General features: G+C 38.7%; 1 protein-coding gene across 1 annotated transcript in view; it reads left to right on the top strand.

The window, feature by feature from the left end:
• TTN (titin) overlaps positions 1 to 13,778 on the top strand; it is a 241,352-nt gene that overhangs the window by 181,246 nt on the left and 46,328 nt on the right. The window contains exons 244-264 of the mRNA XM_018071672.2: positions 36 to 3,002; positions 3,102 to 3,422; positions 3,535 to 3,819; positions 4,026 to 4,325; positions 4,646 to 4,948; positions 5,988 to 6,263; positions 6,379 to 6,678; positions 6,769 to 7,071; positions 7,307 to 7,606; positions 7,716 to 8,003; positions 8,096 to 8,392; positions 8,482 to 8,784; positions 8,879 to 9,184; positions 9,953 to 10,240; positions 10,345 to 10,635; positions 10,729 to 11,016; positions 11,186 to 11,776; positions 11,870 to 11,974; positions 12,438 to 12,635; positions 12,720 to 13,016; positions 13,140 to 13,727. Coding sequence (XP_017927161.2) covers positions 36 to 3,002; positions 3,102 to 3,422; positions 3,535 to 3,819; positions 4,026 to 4,325; positions 4,646 to 4,948; positions 5,988 to 6,263; positions 6,379 to 6,678; positions 6,769 to 7,071; positions 7,307 to 7,606; positions 7,716 to 8,003; positions 8,096 to 8,392; positions 8,482 to 8,784; positions 8,879 to 9,184; positions 9,953 to 10,240; positions 10,345 to 10,635; positions 10,729 to 11,016; positions 11,186 to 11,776; positions 11,870 to 11,974; positions 12,438 to 12,635; positions 12,720 to 13,016; positions 13,140 to 13,727 — 9,195 coding nt within the window. The remainder of the gene's footprint in view (positions 1 to 35; positions 3,003 to 3,101; positions 3,423 to 3,534; positions 3,820 to 4,025; positions 4,326 to 4,645; positions 4,949 to 5,987; positions 6,264 to 6,378; positions 6,679 to 6,768; positions 7,072 to 7,306; positions 7,607 to 7,715; positions 8,004 to 8,095; positions 8,393 to 8,481; positions 8,785 to 8,878; positions 9,185 to 9,952; positions 10,241 to 10,344; positions 10,636 to 10,728; positions 11,017 to 11,185; positions 11,777 to 11,869; positions 11,975 to 12,437; positions 12,636 to 12,719; positions 13,017 to 13,139; positions 13,728 to 13,778) is intronic.

Below are 13,778 nucleotides of genomic sequence, written 5' to 3' on the forward strand. Positions count from 1 at the left end.
TTGAAAAGGTAATTTCTGTTTTTCTGTCATTTCAGTGCCTCCATCTGTGGAACTAGATGTGAAGTTAATTGAAGGTCTTGTTGTTAAAGCTGGAACCACAGTGAGACTTCCAGCAATTATGAGAGGTGTGCCAGTTCCCACTGCAAAATGGGTTACTGATGACACCGAAATTAAACCAGATGGCAAATACAAGATTGAGACTGACAATTATTCAACCGTGCTTACTATTAAAGACTGTGTAAGAAAAGATACAGGAGAATATCTACTCACAGTATCTAATGCAGCTGGCAGCAAAACTGTGGCTCTACACCTTACAGTTTTGGACGTTCCTGGCCCACCAACTGGTCCTATTAATATTCTTGAAGTAACACCAGAATACATGGTTATTTCATGGCGCCCTCCTAAAGATGATGGTGGGAGTCCTATAATTAATTATATTGTTGAGAAGCGTCAATCAAAGAAAGAAACCTGGGGAGTGGTTAGCTCTGGAACAAGTCACACAAAAATTAAGGTTCCACGACTGCAGAAAGGCTGTGAATATATTTTCCGTGTTCGTGCAGAAAATAAGATAGGCATTGGTGCACCCCTTGATTCAGAACCAACAGTTGCTAAATATATGTTTGATCCACCATCCCCACCTGGTAAACCAACTGTTTATGATATTACAGAAAATGCTGCAACAGTGTCTTGGACCCTACCAAAATCTGATGGTGGAACTCCAATAACTGGTTATATACTTGAACGTCGGGAAGCATCTGGTAAATGGGTGCGTGTCAATAAGACACCTATACTTGATATGAAATACAGAGTCACTGGTCTTTTTGAAGGCAACACATACGAATTCAGAGTTTTTGCAGAAAACATGGTGGGTTTAAGCAAACCATCTCCAAGCTCTGATCCAATAAAAGCATCACGCCCAATCACTCCTCCTGGACCACCTATAAATCCAAAATTAAAAGACAAAACTAAAGAAACAGCTGATCTTGTGTGGACAAAGCCACTCAAAGATGGTGGCAGCCCAATTCTGGGATACATTGTGGAATGTCAGAAAACTGGAACTACACAGTGGAATAGGATTAATAAGGATGAACTCATTAGACAGTGTGCTTTCAGAGTACCTGGATTAATAGAAGGAAATGAGTATAAGTTCCGAATAAAAGCTGTCAACATTGTGGGAGAGGGAGAACCAAGAGAACTGGCAGAAACTGTACTTGCAAAGGATATCCTTTCTCCTCCAGAAATAAGCCTAGATGTGACCTGTCGAGATTTAATTACTGTTCGAGTAGGTCAAACAATACGTATTACTGGTAAGGTAAAAGGCAGGCCAGATCCTGAAATAACGTGGTCTAAAGATGGCAAAGTACTAGTCCAAGAAAAGCATGTTGAAATGCTCCATGATCTACCGAATGTTGAACTGCAAGTGAAAGAAGCCAAAAGATCTGATCACGGCAAATATATAATAGCAGCTAAGAACAGCTGTGGACAGGCTCAAGCTTTTGCTGTTGTTAATGTACTTGACAGACCTGGACCATGTCAGAACCTGAAAATAAGCTATGTCACAAAAGACTCTTGTATGATTGCTTGGGAGAGTCCAGTGGATAATGGTGGCTCTGAAATTACAAATTACATAGTAGAGTACCGTCAACCAAATCAAAGGGGATGGTCAATTGTCTCCTCTGATGTCACTAAACGATTAGTAAAGGCAAATCTTGTAGAGAACCGTGAATACTTCTTCAGAGTTTGTGCAGAAAACAAAATAGGTCCAGGGCCTTGCATTGAGACCAAGACTCCCATCCTTGCCATCAATCCTATTGACAAGCCTGGAGAGCCAGAAAATCTTCACATTGCAGAGAAAGGGAAGACATTTGTATATCTGAAATGGAGAAGGCCAGATTATGATGGTGGAAGTCCCAATTTAAGTTATCATGTTGAGAGAAAACTGAAAGATTCAGATGAATGGGAAAGGGTTCACAAAGGCAGCATTAAGGAAACACACTACATGGTAGATAGATGTATGGAAAATAAGACTTACCAATTCCGAGTTCAAACCAAGAATGAGGCTGGTGAAAGTGGCTGGGTGAAAACAGCTGAAGTTGTTGTGAAGGAAGATCTGCAGAAACCAGTGCTAGACTTGAAGTTAAGTGGGGTTTTAACTGTGAAAGCAGGTGACACAATTAGAATTGAGGCTGGAGTCAGAGGAAAACCACAACCTGAAGTTGTATGGACAAAAGACAAAGATGCTACAGATCTCACCAGATCTCCAAGAATCAGTATTGAAACAACTTCTGACACATCGAAGTTTGTTCTCCCAAAATCAAGGCGTAGTGATGGTGGGAAATATGTGATTACTGCAACTAACACAGCTGGTAGCTTCGTGGCATATGCTACTGTTATTGTCTTGGATAAACCTGGTCCTGTAAGAAATTTAAAAGTCACTGACATTTCAAGTGATAGATGTACTGTTACTTGGGACCCGCCAGAAGATGATGGTGGTTGTGAAATACAGAACTACATCCTGGAAAAATGTGAAAGCAAGCGTATGGTTTGGTCTACATTCTCTTCTTCTGTCCTAACAAACTATGCAAAAGTGACACGTCTCATTGAAGGTAATGAATATATATTCAGAGTGCGTGCAGAGAATAAAATGGGCACCGGTCCACCAACAGAAACACACCCAATTATTGCAAAAACAAAATATGATAGACCTGGACGCCCTGACCCTCCAGATGTCACAAGAGTTAGCAAAGAAGAGATGACTGTAGTTTGGAATCCACCAGAATATGATGGTGGCAAATCAATTACAGGATACATTTTAGAGAAGAAAGAGAAACGATCACTGAGATGGGTTCCTGTTACTAAGACTGCAATCCCAGAGAGACGCAAGAAGGTTACTAATCTCTTCCCTGGTCATGAATATCAGTTCCGCGTCAGTGCTGAAAATGAAGTCGGACTTGGAGAACCAAGCTTGCCATCAAGACCTGTAGTAGCCAAAGACCCGATAGGTACAATACCATTGAATTTTTATATTTTTTTTAATGTAACATGATAGATGACTAAATTGTACAGCTGTGTTCTTATTTGTAATTTTTTCTGTCTTTCAGAACCACCTGGTCCTCCCACAAACTTGAGAGTGGTTGATAGCACAAAGACTTCCATAACCCTTGGCTGGGGAAAACCAGTGTACGATGGTGGTGCTCCAATTATTGGATATGTTGTGGAAATGAGACCAAAAGTTGAGGGTGCTGATCCTGAAGCAGGATGGAAACGATGTAATGTTGCTGCCCAAGTTATTCACACAGAATTTACAGCCACCAGCCTGGATGAGAAGCAATTATATGAGTTCAGAGTTTCTGCCCAGAACCAGGTTGGCCTTGGTCGGCCAGCTGAACTGAAAGAAGCTGTGTCTCCCAAAGAAATTCTTGGTGAGTTTTCCCATCCGCTTTATCAGTGTTTACATCCAGCCTCTATTTGCTTTAGGTTTACTTTATTCACATGCTAAACTTTGCATTTTATTTCTTTAATTTTGTCTTTCAGAACCTCCTGAGATTGAGTTGGATGCAAGCATGAGAAAGTTAGTCACAGTTAGGGCAGGATGCCCTATTAGACTTTTTGCCATTGTTAGGGGCCGCCCAGCACCAAAAGTCACCTGGAGGAGAATGGGTATTGATAATGTCATCAGAAAAGGACAAGTTGATCTGGTTGACACTATGGCCTTCTGTGTCATTCCCGATTCAACACGTGATGACTCAGGCAAATATTCATTGACACTTGTTAATGCAGCTGGAGAAAAGGCTGTATTTGTGAATGTCAGAGTCCTGGGTAAGTAATGAGACAAATATCTTTAGACAATTTTATAACTATATTGAATGTTCATTGCAGGAATATTTATGACCCCTAGATCCTACAGTTTTCGAGTATAACTGTATCAGCTAACACTAACTCCCCCCATATAGAAAGCTGTTAGCGCCCTTTAATTTCAACTGTTCAAGAAGAAAAGTCTAACGTAAATTGAAATTTCTTTATAGATACTCCTGGACCTGTGTCAGACTTCAAGGTTTCAGATGTCACCAAGATGTCATGCCATCTTTCATGGGCACCTCCAGAGAATGATGGGGGTAGCCCCGTGACTCATTACATCCTGCAGAAACGTGAGGCTGACAGGAAGACCTGGGCAACAGTCACTGCAGAACTAAAGAAAACTAGTTTCCAAATAGCAAACCTTGTGCCTGGAAATGAATATTATTTTAGAGTGACGGCAGTCAATGAATATGGGTCAGGTGTTCCAAGTGACATACCAAAACCTGTTCTAGCAACAGATCCTCTAAGTAAGTATGCCTTTATGTACATTTTATGTTTTTTTGCTAACTTTAATAAGATTTTGTGTTTCTTGAAAGCTACTGTTCCTAAACTGGACAGTGCTACTAACTACTCAATGATAAACATAAATATTCATGTACCAGTTCCTTTAAAATAATATGGTCTATGAATATAGTACCTTTGCAATTATTAAGAATTCTGCTCTTTTCTATATTGTCCTTGTTGAATTAGCATGGCTAACATCTGATAATTCAACAAATACTCAAGAGCCAGAAAATCTTGGAAATTCAGTGTTTAATGTGTTTCTTTTTTTCTTTTGCACTGAAAGGTGAACCTGATCCACCAAGAAAACTTGAAGTTACTGAAATTACAAAGAATAGTGCTACTTTAGGCTGGCTGCCACCACTGCGTGATGGAGGCTCTAAAATTGATGGGTACATTGTTAGCTACAAAGAAGATGACCAACCAGCGGATCGCTGGACAGAGTATTCTGTTGTCAAAGATCTCTCAATTGTTGTAGCTGGTCTGAAGGAGGGAAAGAAGTACAACTTTAGAGTGGCAGCTAGAAATGCTGTAGGAGTAAGTTTGCCAATACAAGCTGAAGGAGCATTTGAAATTAAAGAACAACTCAGTAAGTAGCAATTTAAATACTACCTATGTTGCAATATACTGCTTTAATAATAAAATGAGGAAAAGTTATAGTTCTTTAACTCACAGAAAGACATATGCTTTATGAAGTTATCTGGATGATGAAGGTTTACCGTACTGAATATTTTGACAGCTCAGAAAGAATGAGACAACCACTAATTCAGAATTATTAAATAATTCTTCAGGTATGGTTTCAGTTGAAACTAGAAAGTAGGAATTAGGGAGAAGTAATAAACTCCTCTGATGAACTTAAAATGAAAGAGAAAAAGAGTCAGACTGATAGTTTTAGAGATAAATGGGGCGAAAAGTGGCACCTGTTTTAATATAAGAGAAAACAAGTTGCTTATATTGTGAAGTTGATTGGGAATATAAAGTAAAAGGCAGGGAGGACAGGTTGGCCTATTTAAAGTGGCAGGGTCCCTGAAGCACAGGAGACCTAGGGGTAAGGGCATTGTGACATGGGAAGAGAAAGACAGAGACACAGAAAAACTAGACAATGGCAGGAAGAAAACTACACCAAACAAGTTGTCATGTTTCTTTTGGAAGAAACTTGAAAGCTTTTGTGCAAAAGAAGAAGAATAATTCAAAGATACAAAAAGGTTGACTGTGCAAGTGGGTTGAGTTCAGAACTTCAGCGTTTCTTTTCTTCTCCTTCATGTTTGTCTTGTAGAAAGTCAGCAATAAGTGAGCAACAAGTTCCAGATATAAAGAGGAATTACATTTCAAGCACTAATAGTGCACAAATCTCTACATAAATGTGTGTGAAGGCAATCCAAACTCATAAGTATTCTCTTGTAAACTGTACAAGAATGTAAAAGTAAGACTGGAATAGATATTTCCCCTGCAGAAACTACAATTGTCCATAAGTGGAACCTAAATTAAAAATTATCTGTTCATTCCTACTGGTCATTCCTCTTGAGAGAGAAGCAGAAATGTTTCACATGAAAAAATAAGAAAAAGTAAATTAATATATCACAGTAATTTAATTTACATGTCTGATTTTTTTTATTTTTTTTTTACAGTCCCACCTAAGATTTTGATGCCTGATCACGTTCACATTAAAGCTGGAAAGAAACTGAGAATTGAAGCTCATGTATATGGGAAACCTCAGCCAGTCTGTAAATGGTTGAAAGGAGATCAAGAAGTAGTTACATCCAGTCGCCTGGCTGTGCATAAAGCAGAAAAGTCTTCTGTTCTTATCATTAAGGATGTGACTAGAAAAGACTCTGATTTTTACACTCTTACTGCAGAGAATAGCTCTGGTACTGATAGTCAGAAAATCAGAGTGACAGTCATGGGTATGTTCCATTTGATTGTTTTTCAACCCAGTTTTATACAAAGCTAGTTTTAGTATATTCCAGTGGTTGCCATTTCCTTTCATCCCTTTTTTCTTAATCTACTTTTTTTGTACAGATAAGCCAGGTCCACCACAGCCTCCATTTGATATTTCTGAAATTGATGCTGATGCTTGCACTCTTTCATGGCACATACCTCTTGAAGATGGTGGCAGTAACATTACAAACTATGTAGTTGAGAAATGTGATGTAAGCCGCGGAGACTGGGTAACAGCTTTATCTTCTGTCACAAAGACAACCTGCAGAATTGGAAAACTTATTCCTGGAGAAGAATATATATTCCGCGTTCGTGCTGAAAATCGTTTTGGGATTTCTGAGCCACTTGCTTCTGGCAAGATGATCGCAAGGTTCCCATTTGGTATGCTAGTTTTTGTTAGCAGTGTTTCTCTATTTAATCTTTCTAGTAAGAAAACATACAGTTGATATATATCTTTGTATTTCTTTCTAGATGTTCCTAGTGAACCAAAGAATGCACGAATTACCAAAGTCAATAAGGACTGCATTTTTGTTGCTTGGGATAAGCCAGATAGTGATGGAGGCAGTCCAATTACTGGTTATCTCATTGAGCGCAAGGAAAGGAACAGTCTGCTGTGGGTGAAAGCTAATGATACAGCTGTGCGCTCCACAGAATACCCTTGTGTGGGGATCATCGAAGGTCTTGAGTATACTTTCAGAATTTATGCATTGAACAGAGCTGGAGCAAGTAAACCTAGTAAACCAACTGAGTTTGTCACAGCAAGAGCACCAGTTGGTAAGCCAAACATACCAATACAAACTACTGTTTCTCTGATCATTTTCAATATATCTGCCACTCTTTATGATCTTCAGTTTGCCCTTTTGTCTATATTTTCATGCTTACTATGACTTTACTGTGAGTGCACTGTGTGGGTATGCAGTAAATAGGATACAGCATTATTAAAGCCATTTTTTAATATGTTAGCTCTTTTTTGGAAAAACAGACTACAAAATGTTTTCATTTGCCTTAGATCCCCCTGGAAAACCTGAAGTTATTGATGTCACTAAGAGTACTGCATCACTGGTATGGACAAGACCAAAGCATGATGGTGGTAGCAAACTAATTGGCTACTTTGTGGAAGCTTGCAAATTACCTGGTGATAAGTGGGTTCGGTGCAATACAACTCCACATCAAATACCCCTAGAAGAGTACACTGCTACTGGTTTGGAAGAAAATGCTCAGTATCAATTTAGAGCAATTGCCAAGACAGCAGTTAACATCAGCCCACCTTCAGAACCTTCTGATCCGGTGACCATTCATCCAGAAAATGGTAAGGAATGTAAAAGCATTTGATAACTCTGATAAGAGTCTGTGCATGTTGAACTAAATCTCATGTCAAGAATGAGATGTTTATTAACCCTTAGACTGTTTCCTTTCAGTTCCTCCCAGAATAGAGTTGGATCTGTCTATGCAATCACAGCTTACAGTAAAAGCTGGAACTAATGTGCGTCTGGAGGCAAATGTATATGGCAAGCCGATGCCAGCAATCACCTGGAAGAAAGAAGGAGAAGTTTTAAAGCCATCTGAAGGTGTTAAGATCACTACTAAGAGAAATCTTGCTACAGTTGAGTTGTTCAGTGTTAACAGGAAGCAAACAGGAGACTACACTATTACTGCTGAAAATGCAAGTGGATCAAAGTCAGCAACCATTAGGCTTAAAGTACTTGGTAAGCTAAAGATTGTCAATTAACAAATACTTTAATGATTGAATTATATAGCAAGAGATAGAGCTATAATAATGTGATGTTAATTGTTCTAGATAAGCCTGGTCCACCAGCTTCTGTCAAAATCAAACACATGTATGCAGATCGTGCAATGCTTTCTTGGGAGCCTCCTCTGGAAGATGGAGGTTCAGAAATTACTAACTACATTGTAGACAAGCGTGAAACCAGCAGACCGAACTGGGCCCAGGTCAGTGCCAATGTACCCATTACAAGCTGCACAGTGGAGAAACTAATAGAAGGACATGAGTACCAGTTCCGCATTTGTGCTGAAAACAAATACGGTGTTGGAGACCCTATCTTGACTGAACCAGCAGTTGCTAAGAATCCATATGGTAAGTGCTTTGTGGGATAGTTTCATTAGTCACTGTTTTTTTGTGTGCACTTATGAATGTGAACATAATTTTCAAATAAATCTCCACAGATGTACCTGGACCTTGTGATCCACCAGTAATTAGCAATGTAACAAAAGACTTTATGACTGTTAGCTGGAAGCCACCAGCTGATGATGGTGGATCCCCAATAACTGGTTATATCCTCGAGAAGCGTGAAACTAAGGCTCTTAACTGGACAAAGGTAAACAGAAAGCCTGTCATTGAAAGAACTGTTAAAGCTACTGGACTCCAAGAAGGAACAGAATATGAGTACCGGGTGATAGCATTGAATAAAGCTGGACCTGGCAAGCCTAGCGCACCATCTAAAGCAGTGTATGCTCGTGATCCTCAATGTAAGCCTAAAGTCTTAGATATTTTCCATTATTATTTCCAAATATCTATCATACAGCATTTGGTACAATAACTTTATGCTGTTTTAATTCTCAGATCCTCCTGGCCCACCTGCTTTCCCGAAAGTGGTTGATACTACTCGTAACTCAATAAGCCTGTCATGGAGCAAACCAGCATATGATGGAGGAAGCCCTATTATTGGTTATCTAGTGGAATCAAAAAGAGCTGACACAGACAACTGGGTCAGATGCAATGTACCAAAGAATTTACAGGCTACGCAATTTGTGGTAACAGGACTGATGGAAGATACAGAGTACCAGTTCCGTGTTTATGCTGTCAATAAGATTGGATACAGTGACCCAAGTGATGTTCCTGATAAACACACTGCCAAAGACATTTTAAGTATGTTCACTGAAACCCAGTTACCTAGTTGACTTTTACTTTAATTCATGGGATGAGTTCCAAAGACAGAGTTTGTCACGGGCGCAGATTAATTTGGAACGTTATTACTCAAAAAATACAGGCTAAAAGCAGCTCATTTGGAAGAGCACAGGGCAGTTAGGAACAGAGTAGAATTTGGCTAGTGTCTGGTTTTTTTATTTGTATGCTTTATAGCCTTCTGCCTCCTATTTGGGTTCATCAAGATATCTTTCTTTCTCTAATTCTAAAATTAAAGATCTCTTTTCTATTCTTAAAACTTTCAGTCATCTTCAGGTCTTCTGAATAATTTGAAGCCAAGATTACTATTCTAAGCAGCTGTGTGACACAGTATTTGATTGTATGACATTTACTCCTTAAAAGCCATGCTGGGTTTTGTATGCATTTTGCTGTATGTACCAAAGCATTGGTTCACAGAACTGTCTTGGTTCAAGAAAAGCCATAGAGTCCAGGAGGCTTTGAAATTCCTTTGAGCTCTAAAAAAACTAGAAGACTTTCTAACATAAATGGTGGAAAAGGCAGGAAAAAAAGGAAGTGAAATCAGTGCAAAAAAATGCCAAATTTGCAAATTACCTTCAAACAGGAGTCAGGACACTTACTAACATTATCCCAGGCATGAGAAGTTGGTTAATCTAGTGAAAAGCCAGTAAAGAGGGACTTCCTGTAACAGTAACTTTGGTGATAGCCTTAAAGATGATGCTTTAATTATATGTTTTTTTGTTAAACACACAGTTCCACCTGAAGGAGAACTTGATGCAGAACTGAGGAAAGTCCTTGTGTTGCGTGCTGGAGTCACAATGAGACTTTATGTGCCAGTAAGAGGACGTCCACCTCCAAAAATTACATGGTCTAAAGTGGGTGCCAACCTAAGAGATAGACAAGGATTAGATATCAAGTCAACTGATTTTGATACCTTCCTACGTTGTGAAAATGTAAATAAATATGATGCTGGAAAATATGTCCTCAGTCTAGAGAACAGCTGTGGCAAAAAGGAGTACACCATTGTTGTAAAAGTACTTGGTAAGTCTCAGGGTTTTCCCCATTATAATATATTTGTTGAGTTTTTAACTGATTTTTTAAAATTTTATTACTATATCAAAAATGGTGGTCTTGTGTTTATGCAGATACTCCAGGCCCTCCAGTTAACCTGATTGTAAAGGAAGCATCTAAGGATTCTGCCTACATTACATGGGAACCTCCTCTAATAGATGGGGGCAGTCCAATCAAAAATTATGTTGTTGAAAAACGTGATGCAGAAAGAAAATCATGGTCCACAGTAACAACAGAATGTCCAAAGACAAGCTACAGGATAACTAACTTAGAAGAAGGCAAATCTTACTTCTTCAGAGTTTTTGCTGAAAATGAATATGGTATTGGTGATCCCTGTGAAACTCATGATGCTGTTAAAGCTTCTGGTAGGAAAAATGGATCCACTTCACCTATTTTTTTTTCAAATAATGTTTATTTTTAGCTTGACTGGATACTTAGTATGATTTTCTTCCTTCTAGAAACACCTGGGCCAGTTGTGGATCTAAAAGCTTCAGCTGTAACAAAATCATCGTGCAATTTGGTATGGAAAAAACCTATCAGTGATGGTGGAAGCCGTATTATTGCATATGTTGTTGAGGTCCTGGTTGGTGAAGATAAATGGCAAGAAGTCATGCGGGGGAAGAACCTCCATTTTTCAATGAGAGACCTAAAAGAAGGACAGGAATACACTTTCAGAGTGAGAGCCCAGAATGATGCTGGATATGGAACTCCATCAGAGCTCACAATTGTAGCAAAAGATGATGTTGGTGAGAAGCAAGATCATTATTTCAATGCTTCGCTTACCCAAATTATATTTATTTTATATGTACTATCATTGCTATGCAGACATACAAATCAGACACCTTTAAAACAGATCTTAATTTTACCACAAAGTTTATGCATTGTTGAATAACTGGTTTCCTTTATTTTTTACAGTGGCACCTGAACTTGACTTAAGAGATCTACCTGATTTGTGCTATATTGCTAAAGAAGGTAGCAATTTCCGTCTTAAAATCCCTATGAAAGGCAAGCCTGTCCCAACTGTAACTTGGAAAAAGGATGAAGACCAGGCACTTACTGAGAGTGGAAGAGTTGCATTTGAATCTACAGCAGTTAACACCACTCTTGTAGTACATGACTGCCAGAAAGCTGATGCTGGAAAATACACAATAACTCTGAAGAATGTTGTTGGCAGCAAGGAAGGCACTATTTTTGTGAAAGTTGTTGGCAAACCTGGCATACCAACAGGTCCAGTGAAATTTGAAGAAGTCACAGCTGATGCCATAACCTTAAAGTGGGGCCCTCCAAAAGATGATGGTGGTTCAGAAATCACTAACTATGTTCTAGAGAAGAGAGATAATGTAAACAACAAGTGGGTGACTTGCGCCTCTGCAGTCCAGAAAACCACTTTTAGAGTTACAAGACTTCATGAAGGAAATGAATATACATTCAGGATCAGGGCTGAAAATAAATATGGAGTAGGTGAAGGTCTTAAATCTGACCCTGTCATTGCAAAACATCCATTTGGTAAGTATCCATTATAATTTATGAAATTGGAAAAAAGTGTTAAAGGGGCGATATTAATTTTTAATGCTACTGTATTTTTTAAATACTGTTTAGATGTGCCAGATGCTCCTCCACCCCCCAACATTGTTGCTGTTCGGCATGAATCTGTAGCTTTAACTTGGACTGATCCCAGAAGAACTGGAGGATCACCAATCACAGGTACATCCCCAAAAACATTCCTAGTATTTAAGTTTTTAACAGTTATTTCTCTCTGTCAGGTGTTTATGCTGTGAATTGAGTGATTGACTGATTGATCAATGGATTGATTGATCAATTGATTGATTTCACTGTTTTGCTTCCTGTTTTTTCAATACGATTAAAAAAGTTAAACATTGTGAAAATACTACCTGAGGAACAATATTTTTGCTCAGAGACAAAATATCTAACAAAAGAACTATATGTGACAATACTTGGGTCCATAAAATTAGCAATTTGCATTTACAAACATCTTGTCATTGCAATTACATACATCTGTCATGTATGTCCACATCCATTTCTTAATCTGGTTTTCAGTGCTCCTCTTGCACAATGCCTATGTAACATACAATGTTTCACAATGCCATGAGAAATTAAGATTTCTAGAAACCTCCCCCATATTTTCATCTCATCATTTATCTTCTAGGTTATCACATTGAATTTAAAGAAAGGAATAGTCTTCTGTGGAAGAGAGCAAATACAACACCAATAAGAATGAAAGATTTCAGAGTGACAGGGTTAACTGAAGGTCTGGAATATGAATTCAGAGTAATGGCAATCAATATGGCTGGAGTAGGTAAACCAAGTCTTCCATCTGAACCAGTTGTGGCACTTGATCCTATTGGTAAGTCATCAGCAGAATAAAAAGGAAAATTCTGAAATTTGAAATAACTTTCGTTTGACCACTATTTATTATTTTTTCTTCTAGATCCCCCTGGGAAACCTGAAGTTATCAATGTAACCAGGAACTCAGTAACACTCATTTGGACAGAACCGAAATATGATGGTGGACATAAATTAACTGGCTATATTGTTGAAAAGCGTGATTTACCCAAAAAGACTTGGACAAAAGCTAATCACGTGAATGTTCCTGACTGTGCATTTACTGTAACTGACCTTATTGAAGGCTCCAAATATGAGTTCAGAATTAGAGCAAAGAACACAGCTGGAGCTATCAGTCCTCCATCTGAATCCACAGGAACCATAATATGCAAGGATGAATATGGTATGTAGATGGCATTGAATAGGTAGAATTTTATTTGAATAATTAATACCAAATCTCCTCTTTATTCCCCCCGTGTTCTTGTTCTAACCATCAGGATTTTTTTGTCTGTTTTTTTTTTGACAGAGGCACCAACCATTGTTCTGGATCCTCCTTTGAAAGAAGGTTTAACAGTAAAAGCAGGAGACACCATTACACTGTCTGCTATTAGTATCCGTGGCAAACCACCTCCAACTTCAGCGTGGTCAAAAGCTGGAAAAGATTTTAGACCTTCAGAGCTTGTGCACATTGAAACCAAACCAACTTCTTCTACTCTAACTGTCAAATATGCAGCCAGAAAAGATTCTGGAGAATACACAATCACTGCAACCAATCCTTTTGGCACTAAGCAGGAGAGTGTACAAGTGAAAGTTTTAGATATACCAGGACCGCCAGGGCCTATTGAGATCAGCAATGTTTCAGCAGAAAAAGCAACTCTTACATGGTCACCTCCTGCAGAAGATGGTGGATCACCAGTCAAATCATATGTTCTCGAAAAGAGAGAAACTAGTCGACTGCTCTGGACATTGGTTGCTGAAAATATTGAAACCTGTAGGCATGTTGTTACCAAGCTCATTCAAGGAAATGAATATGTTTTCCGTGTCTCAGCAGTAAATCAGTATGGCAAGGGTGAACCAGTACAATCAGAACCAGTTAAAATGGTGGATAGATTTGGTAAGTAGAACAAGCTAAGAGGTTCCAGTGAGTTTTTATTAATCTCTAAAG

Source organism: Manacus vitellinus, unplaced genomic scaffold (assembly GCF_001715985.3).
Source record: "Manacus vitellinus isolate BGI_N305 unplaced genomic scaffold, ASM171598v3 scaffold_20_pilon, whole genome shotgun sequence".
In the NCBI taxonomy this organism is placed as follows: Eukaryota; Metazoa; Chordata; class Aves; order Passeriformes; family Pipridae; genus Manacus; species Manacus vitellinus.